The following is a 27,457-nucleotide window of genomic DNA, read 5'->3' as shown; positions in this document are numbered from 1 at the left end:
CTAAATACATTTTATATATCAACAATCATACCTACAAAAGAAAAAGTGCTCTGTTGATGATAATGAGGTTTAAAAAAAATATCATCGTTCTTCTATTATCGAAATCGGTTATAACAATATGCATTGATTGGATTTGAGTTCGATGTCTTGTCGAATTTAAAAGTTCGTGAAACTATAACAAGTTCGAAACTAAGTAGAATAAAATCAAAGTTCGAAATCATTCTAAGTACGGTAGGTCCTTCGGTTTAGTTCTTGGTATTGTTTCCCTTTTCAATCCCAACAGAGTTTCGAAAGCCCCAAACATGCATATGCTCTAGTCCCACATTTTATTTAAAATAATGTCCTCAAACATTTTAGGATAATGGGAGTAAAAAAATAAATTTAGGCAAAAGTATTTGACTTATTCCACACTAACACTTTTTGAATTTTATGTAGCCTTGTATTTATACAATTACATTTTAATTTTTTGCATATATTTTGATCAGTCATATTTATTGTTGAATAGCTGGATATCAATGTAAATATTTGTTAAATAACAAAACTTAACTATTCAAATTGATTGTTTTGATATCTCCTCATATAAAATAATAGTTTTTCATTTAGTATTATTAGTTTCAATTTGTTAACAAACATTCGACAATTGACCGGGTCCATAGAGTAACAGATGTAAATAAAAAGCTTATGAATGTTAGAAATTATGTTCAGCTAGATCTTTAGATAGAGCACAATCATTCGATAAGGTATAGCATAATGGCCTTGTTCATAAGCTACAGAAAATATTAACGAAGCAACACCCTGAACTATTGAAATCGTACATTACAGCCAGAATGTTTAGTTTCTAAAAATTTCCGACAGCTTAGCAATTGATGAGTTAACTCTAAAGTCACTAAATTATATATTTATCAATTGAAGAAGGTTAATATATTTAGATAAATATATGTTAGGTAATTAAAGCGAAATTGATAATTTATTTGAAGAAATAAAACTATTAAATACTGTAATCTTCCACGAGCAGTTCCATAGTTAAAATTATGTATTAACATTTTTGCACAAATAATTTGCGTCTACTGTTCATTATTGAAATAATAGTCTACTGTAATTTATGATGAAAGTATTCAAATAGTAAAAGGATCCATAAACAACCATTGTTCAGTTACCAATAAAAGTAAAATTTTAAAGTATAATGGCTACTAAATATTCTAGGATCTCTTCGAATACTTTTATCTTCGAGAAATGATAGAAAAACTTCAAGTAGTCAACATTTTTACGTGCAATTTTATTCTCTTCGGTTTTTAAACGACATTTACATTTTTGGTAGTTGTTCTAATATGAATCTGATTTTTAATAAATTATGTGACGCTATTTTTAGTAGCATTTACAATTTTTAAGTTACAGTTACATTAGGTATGCTTAGTACAATTTTAATTTATAAAGAAATTTATTACTATTCTTCTTTTGTCCTTAAATCATCAGTATGTATTTCCTAAATTAAAATTAAATAAGATTTCCTGCGTATTATCCAGTAACTGTGTTGGTTGTGGCCTTTTGAAAAAGAAATATTATTAATCGTGTTGCGTAATGTGGTTGGAGTTTGTTTTGTTCCACAAGTACCTCAATAATAGATGCAATGCAATGATATGACCTATTTTGTATTAATTTAAAAATGGTCAGCTTTTTACTTGGTCAACTATGTTGATGTAGCAAATACCATTACTTTATTTTTATACGGAGTAGTAAAGTTAAATAATATTACTGGAAATATGTTATGTTGTGGCCCTTGCAAGGACCCAATGTCAATAATGAGATATCGTAGCGAAAAAACATACTTATACTCTCAAATCAAGATTGGATGAACAAAAAGTGAGAATGGTTCAGATGTATTTATAAGACATTTTAAACTGGGTATAAAATCTTAAATCCAGTAATATTTAGTGATGGTTCTCAAGATCGGACATTTATTAAACCTACAAATTTTATAGGAGTTATAATTGAAAGATATTGAAAGTATAGAGTATATAGTGTAGAGGTTTTGTATTGATGATAGAAAATTTTCTAGGTAAATATAAACTATCAAATTATACATAAACCGTGCGCAAATTCTTGTAATTCCTCAATACATTGGAAGTAAATATGAGAATAAAATTACGTTTGCTTCACAGTTATCTAGATATATTCTCTGAGAATTCAAGATAATGTGTATATTTTCCAATAGATGGAAAAAAGATTTAGTGATAATGGATGGTAAATTACTGCTGATCTTCAAAAAACATATTATTCTCAAAGAAATTCTACAATATTTCTGTTATTAAACTTTGTCAATAAATTCAACACTAAAACAAAACGATTATTAATATATTTTCCAATAAAAATTAGATATTTAATGTAATACTTTCTATTTCTCTCTCATATGATTTTAGTATAATATATAATGTATTCATAGTTTCGTTAAATGTTGGCATAAAAGTTTAAAAAAAATACTTCTACATTTTATATTCTATGTACCGTTCTTTTCTATGCAATTATTTCTTTGAGTATACTGGTTTAACATACATTGCTTTATAATTGGCCTTTGATCTAACTCATGCTATACACCCCTACATTGAGTTGATATTTTCTTCATTTTGATACCTTGTCTAATTAATTAATAAGCGTGCACAATATTTTGATTAGGCAACAATAAGTACGGAAAAATGTAAACAATAATAATGGTTAATGTGGGTTATCCCTAAAAGATAAACATATACCATCCCGGACTTTTTTGTAGTCCTTTTTATGGTGTACAATACAGTAGTACATTAATTTGATCTAACTCGTAGGGTTAGGCAGCGTTTTTGTTAATTGCTAAATAAGCCTAAAAAAATAGGTTAATTTACGACATCACGTTAGAAACCTCTAAAATTAGCAATGTTGCCTTAGTATATTATGCATGTATTATACATATAAACCTTCCTCTTGAATCACTCTATCTATTGAAAAAAAACCGTATCAAAATCTGTTGCATAGTTTTAAAGATTTAAGCGCACATAGGGATATAGGGACAGAAAAGGCGAATTTGTTTTATACTATGTAGTGATATTTTTTAAAAAGACATTTTATTAACAAACAACATTAATCCATTAGATCCGATCAAGTTACTGTATTTGATATTGCAAATATTAAAAGAAGTTAGGACACCAGAGGTAGCTTTAATTGCGATGGATCAAATTGTTCAAAAAAATTAGCCCTTTGAGCAAAGCCGTTTGATGTTTTAGGTCACTTGAAAATTAACGTTCAGCATCGGTTTGATCCTGTTTGGTATTTACTTTTTTTATATTTAAATATCAAGTAAAAAAGTCCGAAAGCTTTTTTGATTTATACGTTTAACTGAAGGGAGAAGATTTACCGGAGTACCAAAAAAATATTGAAAGTTTTTTTCTCAGATTTCGTTTCGTAACACTTTGTATGTATTTACTTCAGTTCAAGAAGGGAAAAGAAAAATCATTCAAGTATTTATTTTGTGAATAAATTATGTTTTTTCTTGTTTAGTTCTATTATTAAACGCTTCCAGGTTTATTTATCAGCGTCATATTTTGGTGAATATGATAACCATGATTACATTTAGTATTCTTAAATTTTAAAACATCTGGAGTTTTGAGTAGCATGTTGTAACCTTGATGGTGAACGCGAATCTAGTTTTATAATCACAAGCCCTAAAAGCCATAGATTAGCTCAGGCGCCATCCATATTGTAACCGAAGAGGAATGTTATCAAATATCATTTACTTCAACATTATAGTACATATAATACATATATTATCGAAGGACTTAAAACTACAATTAAGAACACAGGTATAATAGTGTATAGGTTAGAGTTGTTTCATTATATTTACATTGAATTATTTTCCACATCACCCATGAGATCCATACCATGATATCACATAAAAAATTCTAGGCGAATTTTTTATGTGATATCCACTGGAGCCCTAATTCACCTAAATAACAATTGTATATAAAAATAAAATATTTTTTATTAGAGGGTAATAAACATTGCATTTTCTTTAGTGCATTTACACCCTAAAATCGAATTTTCTACACTATCGTCATTTACTAATAATTAAAAATAAACCTTTAGTTGTTTCACCTCTCACTATTAGATCATAATAACATATTCCGAAAGTTTCATTTAGTCACTGTCACTTTTTGAGTCACTGTTTATGTCAACTTTTACCTCTAATTCTAACCCTTACTTTTCTCCGGCAACTATCGTTCTCTACAACGTTTTATAACAGTTTTGACAAAAGTGGCCCAATATACCATTTTGAAATATCAAAGTCGTGTGAAGATATAAAAATTCAAATAATAAATCTTCCTTGACTTTATTGTATGCTTTTGAAAATTGAATTCAATGAAAATTCATTCGAGGGTTATCTTTAAATCCTACGCCACCTAACAGTGTATAAATGGATAACACTTTCCTCTGAAATTATTGTACTAAATAATATTTTTTGAAGAATTTTACAGACATTTGACAACCGGACGATATTTGTGGGCTGATTCTATTACATGTTCGTACATCAGATAGCATTATATCTCTACTTAACAAGAATAAGATGGGAAAGGGGGATTATAACGAATCAACTAACTGCTATAGGCAATACGTTATACATATTGATGAAGTGAGTTCACTGCTATTTTAGACAGATTATTTTATATGCAAATATCATTTATTATAGACGTGTAATACCTACAGCGTATTTATGGTATATATTGCGTCAACTGTTAAATTAATCTCTTAAAATATATTTCAATTCTGTTATCTAATAAATGAATAATATAAAGGCAAACTTATATTAATACTATTGGAGAAAAGTTGCCTGATTGACAAATTGTATATGTAGCCTGTTCAAAATTATTTTATACATAAGTCATTTATATTTGTCACATCAAAACGTCGCAATGTTGTCGCATCAACTCTGAGTTTTAGGGCAGTTTGGCTTTAACATAGAACAAAATTCTAATCTAAATAAAATCATTGAACGTTCTCAAATATAATTTATTTTAATATTATAATACATCTAAAAACTACAGTTAATTATACAGCCACAATAGTTTATAGGTTAGAGTTATCACCTCTTATCCCTACTGCTTCCAAGAATTTTGCATACGTCTGACAACCGGACGACTTCACTTGTTTACGTGTTCGAAATAATCGGACAGCATTGTGTCACTGTTTAAATAAAATAAATGCATTAAGGCAATGGACATCTTATATTTTCCAATGAATCCAGACAATAAAATATCGTTTAAATAATTTTCATTATAAACAATATCATGTGACTATTCCAATCGAATAACACTTGACCCTAAATGTCAATTTCAAAAGAATCTTAATAAATTTGGTGTAAGTAATTTTATATTTCTTGTTTTAGGATAAACATTATGGCTATTAAATAAACAATGAGCTTTGGACTGCTTCCGCGAGAAGAAACTCTGGCAAAATGCGTCGAAAACATTACAATAGAGACGTCCTGCGACTACAACGCCACCACGACCCTACAGTGCATCATAGAAAATATCACCTACGTCGATTTCTACTGCGAGAGAGATCGTTACTCGCTCCACAATAAATTCCTTTGCACCGAGTGTACTTCAAACCGTACCGAGGACATTCTAGTGCACTTTTTCAGCGAGAACATTAAGCAGTTTATAGTGCGCACTCCAACTTTAAACTGCGATCTTTACAATCGTAGCGGTGAAGTGTTCTGGACGTGTAACTCGTCGACTTTTTCGGAAACGTTATGGACCAAGGCGCATTTTGATTGGAGCTTTTTGTTCGTGGCGGTTTTTATTATCGCGGGTGGCTTGGGGAATATTTTAGTTTGTCTGGCGGTGTTGCTCGATCGGAGACTGCAAAACGTCACCAATTATTTCCTCCTGAGCCTGGCCATCGCGGATTTATTGGTCAGTTTGTTCGTTATGCCGCTAGGAGCCATACCGGGATTTTTAGGTAAGTTAATAAAATATTTAATATCAAATTATTCATTTAATTCACAATATTTTTATGAGAATATGGTATTCTAGCATGACAAAAATAATCTACTATAGTCTATTCAAAACAGCAGTGAACCCACGTCATCTGAATTGATGAGGCAATGTTGCCGCATCAACTTTTAGTACATTTTGACTTTAACATATAACAAAATTCTAATATAGCCGGCTTGGTGGCGCAGTGGTAAAGGCGATGGGACGGTCCTCCTACTGTTGCGATAGCCGCGGGTTCGAATCCTGCTGGGGCATGGTCGTAAATTTATGATTGTGATTGTTTAAAATTTGTGAATATCCTAGACAAGAGTGTAAAATCCGACAAGGAAAATGATCCTAGTCACGCCAGTAACCAGTCTGGGCAAGACCGAATGTCTTCTGGGATTATTTCTAAAGTTGGTTACTAGCCAGTCGGTAGGCTTAATGCTGTGGACCGTCGTTCGGAACCCACGTTAAATTTTATGCCGAGTCCAGATAAACCCATAGTTGGTAAAAGGAAACTTTAAAATATATATATAAAAAATCTAATATATATAAAATAATTAAATAAAATTGTTATCCAATGTAATTCATTTGAACATTATAATATATTTAATGCATATATTATAGAAGAACTTATAATTACAATCAACTATACAGCCACAATAGGCGAGTTTTTTTATGAAGTGGTATCCCCTAAAGGCCTAATCCACCTAATTAACAAATATAATCAGTGCAATGTTTGATGCAATGTTTCCTTGTAAAGTCATTTTAATATTACTATATTTCTCCTTAGTTCGTTCTTTTACAACCTGTACACTTTTCTTGATAAATCTAGAATTAATCACTGCACTATTCTTAATGCGTTTGCTAAATATGCAAAACTGTTAGTATTATTTCTGTCCTCATACATTTTAACCAAACTTTCGTGTATATTCTGAACAATAACATACATGCACATATATCACACACTCTTTCACACTCTATCATACAATTTCATACAGTTAAAGTATATTAATTATATAATAACCTATAGCTGTTTCCTCTTTCACCACCCTGTCTTGGTAATTGTCAGCACTGAATCATAAAAGAATATTCATAAAGTTCTATTCAATCACTGTCACTTTCAGAATAACTACTCAAGTGAATAACTAAGCTGTTGATTTCCAATCTACTAAAATCTTACTCACGGTTCACAAACATTTGTCAATTTCTTCTTCAGTGAGTCTGATTGAGCCCATATAAACCGAAGGTGTTGACACAACACAATTGATTTAATTAAAAATGAAAGAGTTACGGAACCAAAATCAGAAACTGTAAAAGAACGATGGAATTAGTCAAAAGACATGAATTCAGAAACAGTCAAGAGCGTCAAGATTTAATCAGAATTAATAAAAAGGAAAAGTTTCTCATTCTTGATTATTCTCATCAAGATTCAGAAACGGTTGAATTATTATATGTCGTGTGAAAAATCATCAGTTGGGTCCGGAATCAGTATTATACTAAACCAGGTCGACGAGTTAGTATTTCGATCCAATTCATAATTCTTTTCACCATTAGGTATAGATTTAATATCTTTATATATATAAAGCATTGCTCATCGATAGCCGCTACTTTTTCCTGTCTTTCGGCCAATTTACGGATTCTATCCCAAAACCGATGTATCTTCTGAGGGTATCTAAAAATCTACCCATTTTTTGGTATCATAATAAGGAGCGAAGCGCTGCTTAGACAGGTCACTATTTTTATGTACAACAATATGTAATCAAGTAGTAATCAGAAGGAGCAAGGTGTGGACAAAACGGCGGATGATGTTGCAACCATTTTACTGTTTGGAGGTATCTATTCACCGATTTTGCAACATATAGCTTTGTTACGCTGAAGAATAACACTATTGTTCTTATTCCATCCATTTTTCGCACAAAGATTTCTACACCTACGTAGGTTTCAAATTTATTAAATTTATTTATCTCCTGTAAAGTAATCCTCTTTAAACCCACTGTGTATAAATATACAAATTTTTTCTTCAGTGCATTCCTAGATTTCTAAAATGATCTTTAAAACCTTTTTCCATTCGTCTTTTAGGGAATAAAAAATCCAGTTTAGGGAATAGAAATCCGACGGCTTAACTCAGATGATCAAATAGACCTTATTGATCCATAATTATAGTCACGTGAGGATAGTTGATTCACGTGAACAATGTATAGCTCTCAAGTTATATTAATTATTGACAGTTCCAACCAATTGGTATTTATAGTAACTAATTTTGTTAATATACAGAAATAATATTTTGAATATCTCTCAATATATTTGCTATATATATTTAAAATATGTTAATATTATGAATTATAGCAAAAGCTACTATTAAATAATCGAGAATGAAAAAGGCTTATAACAATGTATTTTCAGAATGGTAATACATGTACAATAAATTTGATTAAAGTTCGTTATGTTATAAAACAAATATCTACATATAATGTAAAATCAGCAGGAAATATATTATTAGAGCGTGAATATATGCAAATATGTCGAGAACAGATTTGTATTTAACTATAAACGTTTATTACCATTTTTCAATAATATATTTAACGGATATTATGAATATGAGCCAATTTAATTTTAAATGCATTGAAATTTGGTTAATTGGTAACATGATTTTAGATAAATATTTATTTAAATTGTATACTAAATATAGAATATTGAATCAGAGACTTGTATTCATTCATAAATATCATTTAAAAGTTTGGAAATTAACAAAAGGCAAATAAAAAAACGACTGTATATATATATATATATATATATATATATATATATATTTATATATATATATATATATATATATATATATATATATATATATATATATATATATATATATATATATATATATATATATATATATATATATATATATATATATATATATATATATTTGTTTTTTTTTAATGTATGTTCGCCGATTTCTCCGTCAATTGTGGGCCGATTTTCAAAATTCCATTGGAATGATTGGTCCAATTGGAACCAAATCAGGGTCTGTTGGGGGGTAAGGGGTAATCGAGGGAAATGCTCAAATTTTAAAGGCACGTACAAGGTATTCACATATCTTTTATCTAAAATAATCAGATATTTGTGTATAATGTTATTGCTGAGCTGATGAAAAATAGAAAGTTGTTCAGTGCAAAAGCCATTCAGTTTGCTTCTTAAGCACAAACTATAGCATCTAAGACCTCGTAAATATATTGCAGACGACTGCTTCTATAGTGTAATGGGTAAAGCGTTTAGCTTCCAAACGGACGTCGCGGGTTCTATTCCCAGCGGAGACAATAAATTTTTGTTGTTGTTTAGTTAGAGCATTTGTCAAATCACCTAGAATATATAGACGACTCCGGGGCCTGAAGCGTTTCTTATTTTCAGTCATTGTTTCTTTATCCTTTTTTTTTCCTCACACGGTCTGCACATTTACTTGGCCTTTCCATAGTAATATTAAATAAAATAAATGCGTAATTTATTGGATAAATATGTAATACCAAAAAGAGTTAAATAAAATATTTTAACAAAAAAATTGAACCGACTTCATAAAATAAATAAGGAATACCTATGTACCTAAACCTATTTATCTATTTACAATATTATTTGAACAACTACCCACTTATCATACTGAAGTCGGTGCCGAGCCCAAACAATTAAAAATAATAACATAATTTTGTGACATATACAAAAAATAAATTACCGACAAAAGAAGTAATTCTGCTTCGTTTAAAATTAAAATTTTAATTGCATGTTAATTGTATTCAGTATTTTTTTCCATTTCTCTTTTAAAGTTAGTACGTGAAGGAATATGTACATTGGAAAATATAAGCACATATAAAATTAATTTGTCCAAGAAATGTTCTCCATCCCTTCTCTCTCACAATTTATACAGGAAGGAGTTCCTACATCTTCGTCAGGCATCACGAATTGAACAAAACAGTCGAACCGTGCATTTGGCTAATTGAGTAATTACTATTTTCACTCATTAGTTTTTTGACTATCGGCTGTTTCAACTATTTTGCGACTATCCAATGTTTTCAGTCGATAGTTCCCAATACTAGTTATATTCAAAACAATGACCAAAACTATCAACTGTTGATTTTTATAATTAATTGGTGTAGTAAATATTGAAAACAGTATTCTAACAACCAATAGCTATTAAAAATCAGTGCTCTATTGTTTTATATTAATAATTGATTGTTATATATCATTTTCACCACAACAACAGTCAGCAAGACATTTTTAACCACTTGATAAATAACGTCCATGTTTTTTTCGTTCAAATATATGTCAGACACCAAGTCATTTTCTGCGTTGCGAAATTTATTAGCGTTATTAAAAAGGGCGAGAAATATTAAAAATGTGTATGATATTTCATCAAGTCCAGTATGTTATCCAGCCTTTATATAATATTTTAAATAATGTCCTTATATTTGTCACGTTGTATTATTAATTTTGAATGAGGGTTTTGTTAATTCATAACGATTTAGTGTCAGTATAGTTATGGTAAATATACCGTAAAACTTGTGTATTTTTCGTCTGGAATCAAAACAGGCTTAGTGTGTTTGAATTCAATTAAAAATAAAACGTTTTAACGTCCATTAGAATTCGCAATAAAATTCGCATTCAGCTTGTAAATATTTGGTCGTGTTGGTTTTTTTAAGTGATAATCGCTCCACCTAAATTTTGCTGTAGTATTTATTATCGTTACAACCGGTTTTATGAAACATCAATGGGACTCTATATTTTGTTTTTAGTTGATTTTTTTTAATGGACTGCAGAAAAACAATGGTGCCTAAATAAATACTAGTGATCACACTGTGGTCGATATTTGACCACAGTTTATGAATTTAAGCATGTTTCTCTCCTAATAAACAAAAACAAAACAAACATTGACAAAATTGTCAATATAAGAGCGAAAATGTATTTGATATACCATCAATTACTTTAACAAATGTTTGTATATTAAAATACATGCAAATTATTTCAAGAACTAACATTTACTAATATCCTTAAATCGCATTTAATTAAATCTAATTTCCATTATGTTTTAACAATCAACAAACTATCAGTAAGTTTGAATTACTGATTATAATAACAAAAGTATCACGAGTAATATTATTTTCAGAACTGTAACAATTTCATAGCATCAAATATAAGTATATATGATTTTTATTTACTTTTATGTTATAATAATAAGCATGGTAGAGTAAATGATGTAATACATATTTGCATATTAATTAATATAATTACGATGTAGTTACACAGGATGTACGCCGGCCGTAGAGTAAAATCTATAAATCGATATATTAAATGTTACACACACAATGTTATTAAATGTTAATGTTATTGATGCTAATAATGTTAATGGTTAATGTTAATGTTAATAATGCTAATGTTATTAATGTTATTAAAACAACTCAATGTTACTGTACCACATTTCATTGTCCATTCATGAATTTTAATAATAGGGATTTGGATAAAATAATAAAACTATAGCAAATATATTACAAAGAATATTATAAAAACTTGTATTATTAAAAAAAATGTTTGAAGTTTAAGGGAAACTGTTACCCCAAAAAAATGGTACAAAGATACAAAGGGCTCAACTTTGTTTCTAAGGAATGAAACTATATTGATTTGATTAAAAGGGGGTTGTTATATATTAAAATTTCTCGTCCGTCCACTTCTAATTTAAGAAAATTCTACGAACTTAACGAGTCGAAAATAAAACATCTGCCATCGGGGACAAAGTGACGGCATGTTGAAGGAATTGTCCAGGTGACGCTCGTCCTCCTCAGAAAAAAAAGGAAATTAATAAAGTTTGCATTGTTTCCTCTTTGGGAACTTATTCGGATCGAGAGAAGGTTCTCTAAATGAGAATTAATAGCTTTGAAAAGCAATTTTCTTCTCTAAATTATTTTGTCGCCTTGCCAGGGAAATTTTCCTGGCCCTCTCAGATTCTAAAATTTGAAAGCAGATCTGTTTAACTAACGGGTACACTTTTAATTGAGCTGCAGTTGTTGTTAATCGCATTTTTATTAATATGATATGCGCTAAACCTATTTTTTCCTTTAGAGTTTGTTTAAACAACTTCTGTGTTTGATAAAAGATGGGGCTGTTATTTCTTTTTACCGAATATATCCTGAAGTTAAACCTAATTTATTAGTTTGGTTTTTAAGAAGCTGAGTATAGTTCCATTTTCTATGTACTCTGACCCAGGGGTATTTCACTTTTGGAAATTATGGCTTGATGAATGAAAGTGGCTACATATTATTATTGCAAGTATCATGAGTAATATTATTTTCAGAACTGTAACAATTTCATAGCATCAAATATAAGTATATATGATTTTTATCTACTTTTATGTTATAATAATAAGCATGGTAGAGCAAATGATGTAATACATATTTGTATATTAATTAATATAATTACGATGTAGTTACATAGTATGTATGCCGGCCGTAGAGTAAAATCTATAAATCGATACATCGATATTTGCCATTCCTACCATATCAAGTGTTATGTTTACTTACAATTCTCACGTATTTGACTTGGGTCTCTCTCTTATTTTTCTCATTCCATCCTGGCTTCTCATATTATTTTTACCTATCTCATATCCCCATATGCTGTAAGTATCCACCAATTGAGATATCCACTTTCTATGTACTCTGACCCAAGAGTATTTTCATTCACTTTTGGAAATTATGGCTTGATGAATGAAAGTGGCTACATGTTATTATTGTAAGTATCATGAGTAATATTATTTTCAGAATTGCAACAATTTCATAGCATCAAATATAAGTATATATGATTTTTATTTACTTTTATGTTACAATAATAAGCATGGTAGAGTAAACGATGTAATAGATATTTGTATATTAATTAATATAATTACGATGTAGTTACACAGTATGTCCGCCGGCCGTAGAGTAAAATTTATAAATCGATATATCGATATTTGCCATTCCTACCATATCACGTATTATGTTTACTCACAATTCTCACGTATTTGACTTGGGTCTCTATCTTATTTTTCTCATTTCCATCCTTGCTTCTCATATTATTTTTACCTATCTCATATCCCCCATATGCTGTAAGTATCCACCAATTGATCTATCCACTTTCTATGTACTCTGACCCAGGGGTATTTCACTTTTGGAGATTATGGCTTGATGAATGAAAGTGGCTACATGTTATTATTGTAAGTATCATGAGTAATATTATTTTCAGAACTGTAACAATTTCATAGCATCAAATATAAGTATATATGATTTTTATCTACTTTTATGTTACAATAGTAAGCATGGTAGAGTAAATGATGTAATACATATTTGTATATTAATTAATATAATCAAGATGTAGTTACACAGTATGTACGCCGGCCGTAGAGTAAAATCTATAAATCGATATATCGATATTTGCCATTCCTACCATATCACGTGTTATGTTTACTCACAATTCTCACGTATTTGACTTGGGTCTCTCTCTTATTTTTCTCATTTCCATCCTTGCTTCTTATATTATTTTTACCTATCTCATATCCCCCATATGCTGTAAATATCCAATTGAGCTCTCCACTTTCTGTGTACTCTGACCCAGGGGTATTTCACTTTTGGAAATTTTGGCTTGATGAGTGAAAGTGGCTACATATTATTATTGTAACTAATAGCTAGCTAATTTGTTAGTTTGGTTTTCAAAAAGCTGAGTATAGATCTATATTGTTAGAAATATAAAAAAATAAATGCTATCTTAAAAAGGACCGATTAATTTTATCGGTATGAATCTGTGAATTATCTCCTTGATAAAATACTGTATTAATATTATTATTGTAAGAAATTAATTTATATAATCTTGCAAAGTTCATCAACTCTGCTACTTTTCTAAGGTAGAATTTATAGCTCTCTAGCTTCACACTATTGGGTCAGTACCACTGACTTTTGTTCTTATCAAAAGCGATGAATTTTAATAACAAGTGAAATTATTTTATGGAACAGTTATTCGATTTTATCACACCGATTGAAACCGATTGAAGCAAATGACAATGTATTGTACATTTGACCACATATTGTACATACAAGCAAATGTACATTTTCTGATGTAAAATGCCAGCATCTGCCTCTCATATGTCAATGACTTTGAGAGGTCGTTATAATATATAAACATTGACTTGTAGAACTCTATGGGAATGCTGAATTTAGTAGAAAAGTTGTGATGAAAGTTCAGACTCAATGAAATTATTATATGATATCGCTACATATTGTCATTCATGCATTTGATTTAGGTATTAAGCATTATATACTATATTATCTGTCAATTCCACACTATATTAAACTACCAGTTGCAGAACCTGTGAATATCATAAAAAAAGCTTAAAATTCTTATCTCCTTTATCAAATTTAGCAGATATTGATCCTTTTATTCTTCTAATCTTCTATCTGATACCAAATTGTCAGATATAATATCATATAAAATACAAAGAGATGGTAAAAATGGGGATAAGTATTGGTGAGTGATATTTTAAATGACACCAACTTTCATCATTTTATTACGTTATTGTAATTATAAATTTGTAATTACTATACTCTTTGTGAAGGTCCAAGGAAGGTTTATATGGTGAGAAAATACGATGTAGTTGCAAGCAAAATAGTGGCAACAATAATAATGTCTTCCCATACAAGGAACTCATATTACTATCACCTTCATCAATAACTTCACTGTCAGAAAAGATAGAAATTTTTGTTGCTTGTTAAATGTTATGGGTGCATTTTGTGGTGCAAAAATGTTGAATGCATGTTTATGAGAGACTATACTTTGTAAGTGTATTTCACATTTCTTATTATTTAGTCATATACTTAGTGAGCGAGAACTTTCTTTGCTTTTATTATTAACAATACCAAAGACTTAGATGGACAAAGAATATCAAATCTGTGATGAGCTAACTCGCGTGTTAACCGAATCGATTACCAATGAGAGATAAAAAATGATAATAATGGTTTTGGTATGCCAGAATTTCGTTTGAAAGTGCCTGAAAATGAAGCGGATACTCTTGGAATGCAATGAGTTCTAGAAAATGTGATCCAGGAATGTGCAGTATACCTCTACTACCCGGAAATAGATCAGAATGCTAACAAATCAGTTACGATTGGGGAGATTATAATTGTTGTTCAATGTTGTAGGCATTAAAATACATCGGAGGATACACTGAGTTATGGTGTGCCGTTGGAAAAGTAAAATTGCCCCAATACCACTACCAGATCGATTACGTTGATGAGTTTCTGGGATGGAAAATGATTTTAGCCCCTTGTTGGCTAACTAAAAACACAATAGCTGTTTTCAATTGACGTCATTGGTCATGATATACAAATTTTTATTACTAATAAGTTAAGAAAATCATAAACAAATGCATATACAAGAATAAATTCAACAATTATTAGAAGCGCTGCTACCACTACCAGATGCAGATCATCAGATCTTAAAAATATAGACATAGGTAGACATTGTAAAATATGGGGCAAAAGTCCCGTTGCCATTTTGATTGCCTATAAGTTTGCTCAAAGAAATGATAAGTAAGTTTGGTTTTCATGAAAAGTTTACATGGTCTTTACATTTTTTTTTCAATATGATTGAAAAATTATATCGGTTAAATGGTGACCGGGATTCGCTATGAAAATTTCGGCTCATTTTACGGCCTTGTTCATGACATCCTGCAACATTTGAGGCTGAATTTCCTCATTTCCGTTACGAATATTTTCTTTAAGATGTTGAATGGTTTGGGGCTTATTCACATAAACGTTTGATTTTAAGAAACCCCATGAGATAAAGCATGATGCTGCTAAATCCAGAGACCTTGCTGGCATATGCTATATCGCCACTTTGCAGAATTAGTCTTCGTGGAAAAACGTCATTCAATAATTGAATAGTTGAACGAGCTTGGTGTGCTGTGGTCCCATCTTGCTGAAACCACATGCCCTCTAGTCCTTGCTATTCCCTTTCAGGCACAAGAAAATTTTGAATCATGTCTTGGTATCGTTTAGCAGTAACGGTAACTGCAATACCTACGCCATTTTCAAGAAATATGAGGACCAATGCTCTTTCCAATATGAATACCACACCATACAGTTGTTTTTAGTAGATACAATGATGTTTTATGAATTAATTGAGGATTATGTGTTCCCCAAAACCCACTTTTCTGTTATTGCCGACGCCACTGAGAAGAAAACGGGCTTCATCGGTCATTATCAATTTAGACGAACAATCTTTAATTTCACCGGACAGCCTAAGCATTAATGTACTCAAATCGTGGATCAGGATCTCTCGGCAGCAATTTTTGGACTACTTAAATTTTGTAAGGCAATATTTTCAATTCAGTTTTCAAAATTCGCCTTAAACTTCGTGCAGAAATGTGTAACTGGGAACCATGTCTCCGAATTGTTGTTTCTGGTGACTCTGCAACATTATCGCACACCAGAGCCACATTTCTAGCGTTACGAGCCGTACGTTGTCTTCTATAACGAGGCCTGTCTGCTGTCGTACCGTACTGTCGAAAATTCCAATATAAACGATAAATTGTGGTTTTGTGAGGCACTATTAGGATGTTTTTGACGCAATTTCCGCTGAGCGGCAATAATGGAACGATCATTTTCAATAAATATTGTTACTATTTCTGCTCGTTCTTGCGGCGCATATTTATCCATAATAAAATATAGACGTCTGCACAACACAATGGTTAAAGGGAAAGTGAGCTAAACGTCACATCACCAATATCGTGCGCAATCAAAATAGTAGCGGGACTACAGTGAAGCGAATTATTGTCCAAGAAATGCAAATATCTTCACCAGAACAAGATTTAGTCAAAAAATTAGAAAAATAGCCTCGGATCGGATGTCATGCCATGACAGCCATAATACCTGTAAATCTATATTAATTAAAATTTCGAGGTTATATAATAAGTAGTAAATAAAAGTCTCAAGGCTAAAACGTATTGTTGTTTATTATATATAGAAGCAAAAGTTTTAGCTAATATTTTTCAAGCACGAACAAAGTCTCTGGTAATAAACTTCTGCTTATTTTTGCCGGCATCTCAGACGACGAATTATATAACAAAGTTTTGGTACAAGACATACGGCCCGGCAAAGTACGGAGTTATCAGTTGAATTAAAGGCAACATAGTCATGAATACTAAGTGAAATTCGTTTAATTTTTCGGTCCCCGAAGCTAGCGAGCCACAATACTAATTTAACTCGGCTCACCTACACAACTTGCGATCTGAATTAGTTAGTTGTGAAATGTCAGAACAATGCGGGAAAGTATTCCTGAAGGATTGCCATTGATATAAATTGAGTTGAAGGAAATTCTGTTTTCTTATGTCTGACTGAAAGTTCATCATAAACAAAATATATATAGCAAAGGTTTACTTTGTTTTAAAGATATTTCAACCGCCGGCTTACGATATCTGAAACAAGAACTGAAAAACCCGAGGTCTAATATTATTTTAACCACTTATGTTTGAATATAGTGCTCCCCATGACTAGTTGTATAATCTGGGACCTTTTTGGAGTTCCATTTGCTTCACTGAAGTCATATAAACTAGTATTAATGCAATTTAAATACAGAGCATGTTTCTCAATGAAATAAATTGTTACAATATATTTTAATAATATTATTAGGAATCATTCCCCTTTTATACACATTATACAGGCTCAGCACTGAAACATTTCTCATCTTGTGTTGATTCAAGAGTCAACCTAATTGCTAACCATTGAAATCTCTTGAAGATCGAACCCGGTCAACTTTTCTTGTAGATGAAGAAACGTGAATCATATACAACTACATTATGTATCTCTTGCATTGTGATGCGATTTGTATTCTTTTATTTTTTTTTAAATTGTTGCTCATCATTAGATTAAGGTCAATCTGAGGATATTTCTCCTTATTTCATTTTCTTGTCACCTGTGCAGAATATTTACATTTTTTGTGATTTATTTATTTATTTTTCCAAGTCACCTAGAAACTTAAAATATTTGAAACAAAAGCTGATAAGCCGCGTGTATAATATTATTTTAGTTAGTACTTTCTATTTTTAAATAAAATATTCTGCATGCTTATTTGAATGACATATGACTTTCTGTGCATTCAATTAGTTTCAATGCTGCTGAATCAACTGATATTAATAGAAATTTAAACAAACAAGCTGTATTGATAACCTTTGAATATAACTTGAAAGCTTGTTCAATCAGATAACTTGCTACAATATGTGTTACTTAAATTACAGCGGAGCGTTTATTTAGCTACGACTGCTCGTCCATTTTTTAAATAGTATACATATTCAAAATTGCACACTTCCAATTTTTGAGATAGAAGGCTCAATTTGTCTTGTACATGAAGGAAAGAAAATCGTTTGTAACTACATTATGTTTCACCTTTGTTGTGATGCGAATAGTGTCTCTTAATGTTCTTCCTCGCCATTAGATTAAACATAATCTGAGATTTCGTCTAATACATTGGGACTTATTTAGCCAAATTATATTTATATATAGCGAAACCAAGATCCTGCTGGTTCAGTATTGCAGATTTCCTAGTAGCTTTAACTAGGCCTATAGCTTCTAATTAATCTAAATTGCATCCTGGTCATTTATTTCTATTGAGGTGCATTTTTGTAGCTTTGGTGACTTTTATGTGTTTTTGGTGTGCTGAATTTGGTTTTAAGGTTTGTTGTAAACGGTGGGTGAATTTTTTTCAAAACTGGGAACTTAATACCAGTTTTCTAGGAGCTGCGAAAACATGATAATTGTGAGTGTTTGAAGGCTTGTTACGTCTTAATGAATCACAGAGACAAGGACAATGAAAATAATACAATGACTAGTGATGAATGATACTTTTAAAAATAATAATGCATACAAAAATTAAAATATTAATATAAATTTTATATATTGTTTTTTTTTTTTAATTTTATTAAAACTTTTGAAGGAAAGAAATGTCCTACAATATACTGAGCAAATACAATTAAAATATATCTGCTTTGGTGGCAATATATATTCGTCCACGTGTACCCACCGTTGTACATTATTTATTCCGCATAACCAATAAGAGTTATTACGCGCATCGGTCTTTGAATCTGAGACAGGCATTTTACCCTAATCCCAGATGTGTACACTCACAGAAATATTTTATTTCTATAATCACCGTCTCTAGAGTTGTCTTTGGAAACTAAGTAAAGTGGGCTTGTTTGCCGTAGATAAGAGTTTCCAGGTAACTTAGCAAGATAAATGGGTGTACTTGGGAGAAGTTCCAGACGTATTTATATGAAAAAAGAACAGGTAAATTCATGACCAAACTATATGTACATTTTAATATTAATCTATTTTTTTTAAATATATTTAGTAAATAAACATGTATGATGCCGAAATTTTACGTACTTAACACATGATAATTTATAATCAATTTAGCAAATTGTTGGACAGGAAGTAATTTCGTTTTTGTTGCATTTTAAATTCAAGTATTGCATATATACTTGAAATACTAATTAACGATATATGTATATTTTCATCAACGACCTATCACTTTTTTTGTAAAAACCTGAACTCTGCCATCAGTAGAGCTTCAGAGATATCAGATCGAAAAACTAAACCGATTGATTTCCAGAAATACTTATTAACTATCGCCACTAAGCTATCACTAGTAAAATTAAATATAATTGAGTTTTCGCTTTAATTTTTTTTATATATAGAAACAAATTTTTGTTTCTTCTATATGGCTCCTGTAACATATCAATAACAAAGAAGGCATTCCTGATATAGAACATAAAATAGTTATGTTCATGAACTTATATTATTCCTAGGACTATAAAAATTGTTTAGAATTATAATTAATTATAAGGACCCATTCAATAAAACAGGTCAATTGAAAAGTCCCCGACCTGTCACATAGATGCCGCTACTAGAATTCAATCCATAGGTTTTTCTATTTGTCCTAATCCTTAAAAGGTGCGTGTATAAATTTGACAGCTGTTGGATCATTAGTTTGTGAATTATAACAATTTGACTGAAGCAACTTTTGTTATTGTGAGGAAATGGTTAAAAAGGAATTTTGAGTATTGATGAAATATTGTTTTGGAAGGTAAAAAATACAGTTGAAGCAAAAAATTGGCCTGATGCCGAGTTTTCGGACACTGCCTCAGGAAAATCAACCAAAAAAGGATTGGTATGCTACGTTTAAGACTTAAGACGTGGTGAAATGGGCACCGAAGACGGTGAACGTAGTGGACGCCCAAAACAGTTTGTTATCGACGAAAACATTAAAAAAATTTAATAAATGATTTTGAATAACCGTAAATTGAAATTGAATTAATAGCAGACGCTCTAAAGATATCAACTGAACGGTTCATGATATCATTCACGAATATTTGGGTATGAAAAAGCTCTGTGAAATTGGGGGCCGCGCGAGCTCACTTTTGACCAAAAACAATGATGAGTTGATGATCCGGAGAAGTGTTTGAAGATGATCAAGCGTAATAAACCCGAGTTTTTGCATCGATATGTGATAATTAGTTATTAATATGTGAAAATATTAGAACAAGTATCAGATATTAACTCTGATATGGTCAATCAAAAATAGAGCATTTAAGTATCACTCTATATTGTATTATTAATTATGTTACATGAAATTGTTAAACAGGCTCGTTGACCCTCCAAGAACCCAATTCTCTTCATAAGTGTCCTCTTCGAGCCTTCCCCTTCTAAAACCTTCTCGGTCTTAGAATACAATAAATTAACTTTACTAGTACCATATAATTTTATTATGCAAAGGTATACCTATATCAAACCCTTTATTTGCCTTTATCAATCACAGGTAGATCTTCTCGGACAGTCATAAATAGCAATCAATATTCCGATATTATGTTGTCGAACTGTTTTATAAGTAATCTTTAAACTAAAATTATATCCAGGAAACTCAAACATAACTTTTAAGAATTTTCTTTTAATCAATGAAGATTTTACTAGAAAAAATATGTAAATGATTATTTTTCAATATACTGACCATGACTAATGTACTATTACTTTCCTCTTTACCATTACTTTCTTTTATTATCCTGGCGCTAGGATTGTAGAACAAAAAAAAATCTTGAATATTCTCTTCATTTGATAAAAACAAGTATATTAATTTTATCTTTATAAGGATGCTACATAAAGATTTTCGATGAAAACAAAGTAAATTTATGTTTAGATTTATAAACAATTACATTTTAATTATTCTCAATACAAGGGAGGAGCTTGGAAGGAATTATTTCGACTTAATCAAACCTAGGACTGGAATAACATGACTCAAGTAACTAAACAACATGACATGAAACTTTGGTTCAAAACCAAAATCAAGCAAGGTTGAAAACTCTAGGACTAAATAGTAACTTATTTACATTTAGTTACTGCTTTTTTAGATTTACAACTAATTGTGGTACTCAAAATTGGTTTTCTGAGGTGGTGTTATTGGATAAATTGGATCATAATTTGTGACCAAAGAAAAATCGTTCTAAAAATGGCTTGAAATGTTTGGAATGAATGTATTACGCTTTAAGTAATATTTGCCATTTTCGCCATCTATCATCAGATGAACCACCAAACATTAAACATGTGAGTAGGCAAAATACAAAATAATACCTGTCCTAGAATCAGTTTACATAAAATCATAATTATTTTCCGGGAAATATAATACTCAAACAGTTTCAGTTACTTTTCTGCGTTTCTATCGTATCAGAGTTCATATATTTTATACGTAAAAGTTTATATACATGTATAGCAAGAAAATACAGTTGGTTAGAACTTATTAGTTTAATGGTTGGTTTAACGTTGTTACCCAAAAATTTACCAAACTGTAATTAAACATGACCTGTAAATTAGATAAGTTTAATTAAATTATTTAGCAGCATTGCTGTTTAATAAAAAATTGGTCTATTATTTTCTAGAACTCTGTATATGATTTATGATTAGTATAGAACAAGAAATATAATATCTATTAATTGAAATTTTATGTTAGATTATTTATAAAAATAGTTATTCAAAAGAATTCGTTGAAATAAAAACAATGAGCAAGACATCGTTGACAAAAAATATAAACTCGAATATCCAGACTGAAAAGGACTCAATTATTTTTTCTGATTTCGCATTTACAATTTTTCTAAATATCTTAAAAGGAACGGCCATCATTAAGAAACTCTTGTTTTGCTTAATGTTCGAATAAATGCTACTTTATAAATACCAAGAAATCTCATTTGAAATACTTGCAAAAACTCTAATCTGTAACGGCGTTAATTTTTAATGACATTCCTTGCCAAAAGTAACATTAGGCTTCGTTTTTTGCCTATTTATCTTTTATTTTATGATAGCTGAGTAAAAGGAGTGAAAAACTATAGGGTTTTTCAATTGCGACGGGTTGATATTGGCAGCCTGTAAATAAACACATACATAACATAGCATATCATTGAACTAGGGTTTAATAATATTGACATCTGATTTATAGGTTTCATTGCAGGTAATAAATATGTTAACTAATGCATCAAGATTTAAAATGAATCTTGCATAGAATATTAGCAGCTATGAAGTAGTTTTATAGAATTTTATTTTCTCATATGTTGGGGTGTTCTCTTTCGTGGAACATATGACAAACTAGAAAGCAATAGATAAACGAATGCTAAAGGAAACGAAATAAAGATGAGTTATCTGCAAAGGCGAAATCAAAGAGTGAAATAAATAATCAGAATATTCAGAAGAATGAATAATAATCAGAATCAGCATTATTAATAACAATGCAATTTTAATTAAGAATTTAGGTAAATAAATTATTCTTTTAATCACCATGGTATATTAGATACATGTATAAAAATCAGGACTATATGAATAGATAAATAAAGTAATGAAAATATATGCAGGAATTAAAATTAAACTAACTACACATAATTTGCATAAATAGAACACATACAACAGTCAGGAGCCTCTCTTCCTGGGGATTCTGGTTCACTATCAGAATCAAATTTCATACTAACTTCTTCACTTTCGTCTCTGGTCTTGGCTTTCTTATTTTCTATACTTCCTTTCTTTGCTTGGGTTTCTTATCATTTGTTTTACTTTGCTTTTCAATATTCTTCTTATTTATTTCAATGAGGTAATTTTATATGGAGACGATGTTATAACGGAGGACACAGCAGCTTTTCTATCTCTACTAGATGTCTTTCCGAATTTTTTTGGCACGGGGCTTAAATCATATGGAGATACTAGACATAGACTACTACGATCAATGCCCGAAGACGACGGTTGACAGTCATATGTTGGTTCATATCCAGTTCCAGAAGTAGATTCTTCTGTTTGAGTCTCAGACCTAGACTTGACTTTTCATGACTTTTCATTATTGCGGGTAGATTTTTTCGGAGTAAAATCTGTACATCCATTTTTGACAGTATTTTCTTCCGCTGCAAGAAAATCTGCATCGCTGAATATCGTTTTATTTAATAGCCAAGGTCCTGTAACCACCTAAAATAATAACACGTAAATATGGGCTAGCCTACTAAAATCAACTTGGTCATGTACTTTACCTATCATAAAATGAAACTTATATTCTGCAATAAAACACATAGTTGAAATATTTAAACCTAATTTTCATAGCTTAAATAACACATTGATACCTACCTCAGAAAATGTTTCGACAGCAGTAACACAAGTACGGCCGACACTAGTGACAGCTCGCGCGCCATTGACGAGAATGAGTGATGCCGACGTTAGAACAAGCCAATGCCATAGACGATCGCCGTTTGTTGAGTAATTTAAGCTTATTAATACTTTGTTAATTATTGAAAGCTAATGGAAACTAAATTTAATTAAACACAATTTAAAAAATATTAGTGCGGATATAGAAATATACAGACATTTATTGTTTTAATTAATGTTATGTATCAAATACATTTCTGATGTTATATTGAAAATACTTCAGAAATAAGTTTTAGTAACATATCATTTTCAAAGCAGTCCTTTTATTATGGGATAAACATAATTATTTTAATATACTGTGGTCGAATTTCAACCACAGGGCGATCACTAATCTATGATAAATTACGTCGATATTCAACATACGGTAGACCGTATGGTTTTAAAATTGTACTTTACCCGAAGCCTAAATCTAACTTGGCAATGTAAAATGGCAATGGAAACTGGAAATCAGTTTGAGTACGAAATTCAGATTCGCAAAACGGGAAAAGCGGCCGAACTTTCATACAATTCGGATATTTAAGCCGTATTCCGACACGAAAACAAAACAAGTTTGAATCTGGAACTGAAAAAATATTAAACGACTAAAATATTCTTTCTTAACTCTCGTTCCCCTTAAACATAATTTTATATTGTTTCGAATTAGGCAAACAACGGAAATATCCGGCGATATAAAATCGCTTCCTGGGGATTAGCTAAATCTTGAATTAATGCTTTATATAAATGATAGAAATAAGAAAAATATAAGGAAGGTCTGCATAAAATCCGGGAGTCTAAACTATATTAGACCTACAAATAGGTTTTCAGGGCTTTTTTTTATTTGTAGCATTATGGTGAAAAATCGATACAATGTATTGTATTTGAAGTATTACCCATCGATACATTTACCCACCTTTCAGGAAAATTACGGATTCTATCTCGATAGCGCGATACATTTTTTGGTATCCCAGGGCCCGTATGTCAGAACAAGTAGTAATCAGAAGGAGTAAGATCTGGAGAATACGGCGGGTGGGCTAACAACAGGTGGTCGGGCCTTATCATGGTGAAAATGATATGTGATGTGTCTTCGCTCGTATTCTGGCGGTTTTTCTCACCTCTTAAACGTATCAATTGTAGTTGATTTAGCTAGGAGCTATCCCTATTGATGGTTTCATCGAGTAATGGTTTCAAATCCTCGCCATCCATTTTCTCCATTTGGCTGCTCAGAACGCTCTTTGTCTTCGGTATCAAAAATACTACCATACAAATATGTAGAAATCGATGCAGAATGATTGCCGTAAGCTTCACACAACATTCGATGACCTTCAGCTACCTTTTTATTAAAATTTAAATAAAAACTGAAATTTCCTGCCAATTCGATTTACTCGCTACATATTCACATATTTTAAGCTATTAAAAATATTATGATATATAACAACAAGAGTATAACTAGAAAACAATATTTTAAAATTACAAACTGTGTTACATCCTTAAATAAGAGAAACGAATATAATTTAATAATAGTTTGGAACTCTTAGGATGCTCACTAGCCGGCGTTGCAAATATTGCGAAAAGGTTCGTTCTGTTTGCTTTTTACGGCTTCTTTTATAGCTATTTATTTCCTGATAAAATCTAACTATTTTCATTAGCTTCCCTCTTGACATTAACGGTAATTGAATTCAATTTATAGGCGTAGTTTCGTAAATATATTTTACATCCGGTATAAATATCACAACTTAATGAAGATGTTGTTAAGTGCACATTAGTATTTCTAGAAGCTAATAATGCTATTAGTATCAATAAGACATTAAATCAAGGTACGCTAAACTTGACAATTCAACGATTAAATATTTATTTAAACAACTGCCAAATTAAAGAAGCATACTTATTACTAACTAGCGACCCGCCCCGGCTTCGCACGGATGCAATGCTGATACTAAATTAAATACACTACAGAAAAAATATGAACGTTGTATATAAAAACATAGCGGCCCGCTCCGACTTTGCACGGGCATAAAATATATATGCCTATGTCACTCAATGAAAACATGATTAAAATCGATCCAGTATTTTTGGTTCATTCATTACTGCCCTTGGCCTGCACGCATTAAATTTGGAGTAAAACAATTCCTCTTCCCCTATACTTACTATGAAGATTTCCTGCTATCTTTGGAATATCTAAATTCATACAATTTTTATTACATTACACATTTTTAAACGCAAATTTTAAATTTGTAATATCTCCGAAAATATTTGTTTAATTTACATGCTGTAAGGAACTTTATTGATCTATATTAATTGCACACTGTACTTAAGGTACTTAATTCGATAAGGATTAATGCCGTATTGCTTAAAATAGCTTCGTAAATAAGCCATTTTCTCACGTAAAAAGTAAACAATAAAAATGGTTAATGTGGGTTATCCCTAAAAGATAAACATATACCATCGCGGACTTTTTTGCGGACTTTTTATGGTGTACAATACTGTAGTACATTAATTTGATCTAACTCGTAGGGTTAGGCAGCGTTTTTGCTAATTGCTAAATAAGCCTAAAAAAATAGGTTAATTTACGACATCACGTTAGAAACCTCTAAAATTAGCAATGTTGCCTTAGTATATTATGCATGTATTATACATATAAACCTTCCTCTTGAATCACTCTATCTATTGAAAAAAACCGCATCAAAATCCGTTGCGTAGTTTTAAAGATTTACGCGCTCATAGGGATATAGGGACAGAAAAGGCGACTTTGTTTTATACTATGTAGTGATGTTGCTTAAAATATGTATACTATGGTTAAGATCGCTAGTTAAATGACAGATTTTCTATGCCAAAGAAGGTATAAGTGATGACTTGAACAAGTAAAAAAATAGAAAGAACACAAGAAAACATCTAGGGAAATGAGAAATGAGGTTATAGCAGCAGGATGATGAGGATATTATCGAGAATATTAAATAAAAATATTCTTGCACTTAAAACAGAAGACTGTATATATGTGTAACCAAGATGTTCTTCGTGCCATCACCAACTAGAATACCACACCAATTTCTAAATTGAATCAAAAGCAAGTTGTTAAAAAAACATAAAACTCATGACCACCCAACAAATCTTCTTCACAAGCAGTTTATGGAACTAACAAATATGAACAGCGCAGGAAGAACTATAATTTTTATATCTGAGAGGGTGACAACCAGGCGGTTTCATAATATGTAACAGCTTTATATATAACAGCTAAATGCCCAAAATTTAATAAAGCTATGAGCATGTCGATGCAAATGTTGTGTTACTTTAAAATAAACAATTGCTATTATTTTTAACTTTTATATTCCATCATGTCACATAATCTTGCAATACCTTGATATATGGTCAGAAAATCTATGAGACGGGTAAATAAAACCAATATGTTATTGTCTATATAATATGACCGATATGCAATATGCAAAACAGTTGCAAAAATATTAAAACCAGTGCAGACTTACCGTAATTGTAGAAGCTGATGCAGATGCAAAAATAAAAATATATTAGCACGCGTATGACTTCAAAAACCACATTTTTATTGCTCTTGCTTCAAGTAAATTATCTTGTTCCCTATCAAAATATTCTCATAACCGGCACTTCTTAGAAACTCCACAAAGATTAAAATATTTTATTCAACAAAACCGTCAGCGACGATCCTAACATCCATTATTGGGGACT

The 27,457-nt window shown here is 30.7% G+C and overlaps 1 protein-coding gene across 1 annotated transcript in view; it reads left to right on the top strand.

The window, feature by feature from the left end:
• The window catches only part of 5-HT2A (5-hydroxytryptamine receptor 2A), a 211,175-nt gene that overhangs the window by 57,758 nt on the left and 125,960 nt on the right, over window positions 1-27,457 (top strand). The window contains exon 2 of the mRNA XM_076413281.1: window positions 5,408-5,985. Coding sequence (XP_076269396.1) covers window positions 5,436-5,985 — 550 coding nt within the window. The 5' untranslated portion in view covers window positions 5,408-5,435. The remainder of the gene's footprint in view (window positions 1-5,407; window positions 5,986-27,457) is intronic.

The sequence above is a fragment of the Rhynchophorus ferrugineus genome, unplaced genomic scaffold, assembly GCF_030347505.1.
Source record: "Rhynchophorus ferrugineus isolate W39M unplaced genomic scaffold, kcgeb_rfMv2 rfM9, whole genome shotgun sequence".
Lineage (NCBI taxonomy): Eukaryota > Metazoa > Arthropoda > Insecta > Coleoptera > Curculionidae > Rhynchophorus > Rhynchophorus ferrugineus.
This window is presented reverse-complemented; position numbering and strand designations above follow the sequence as displayed.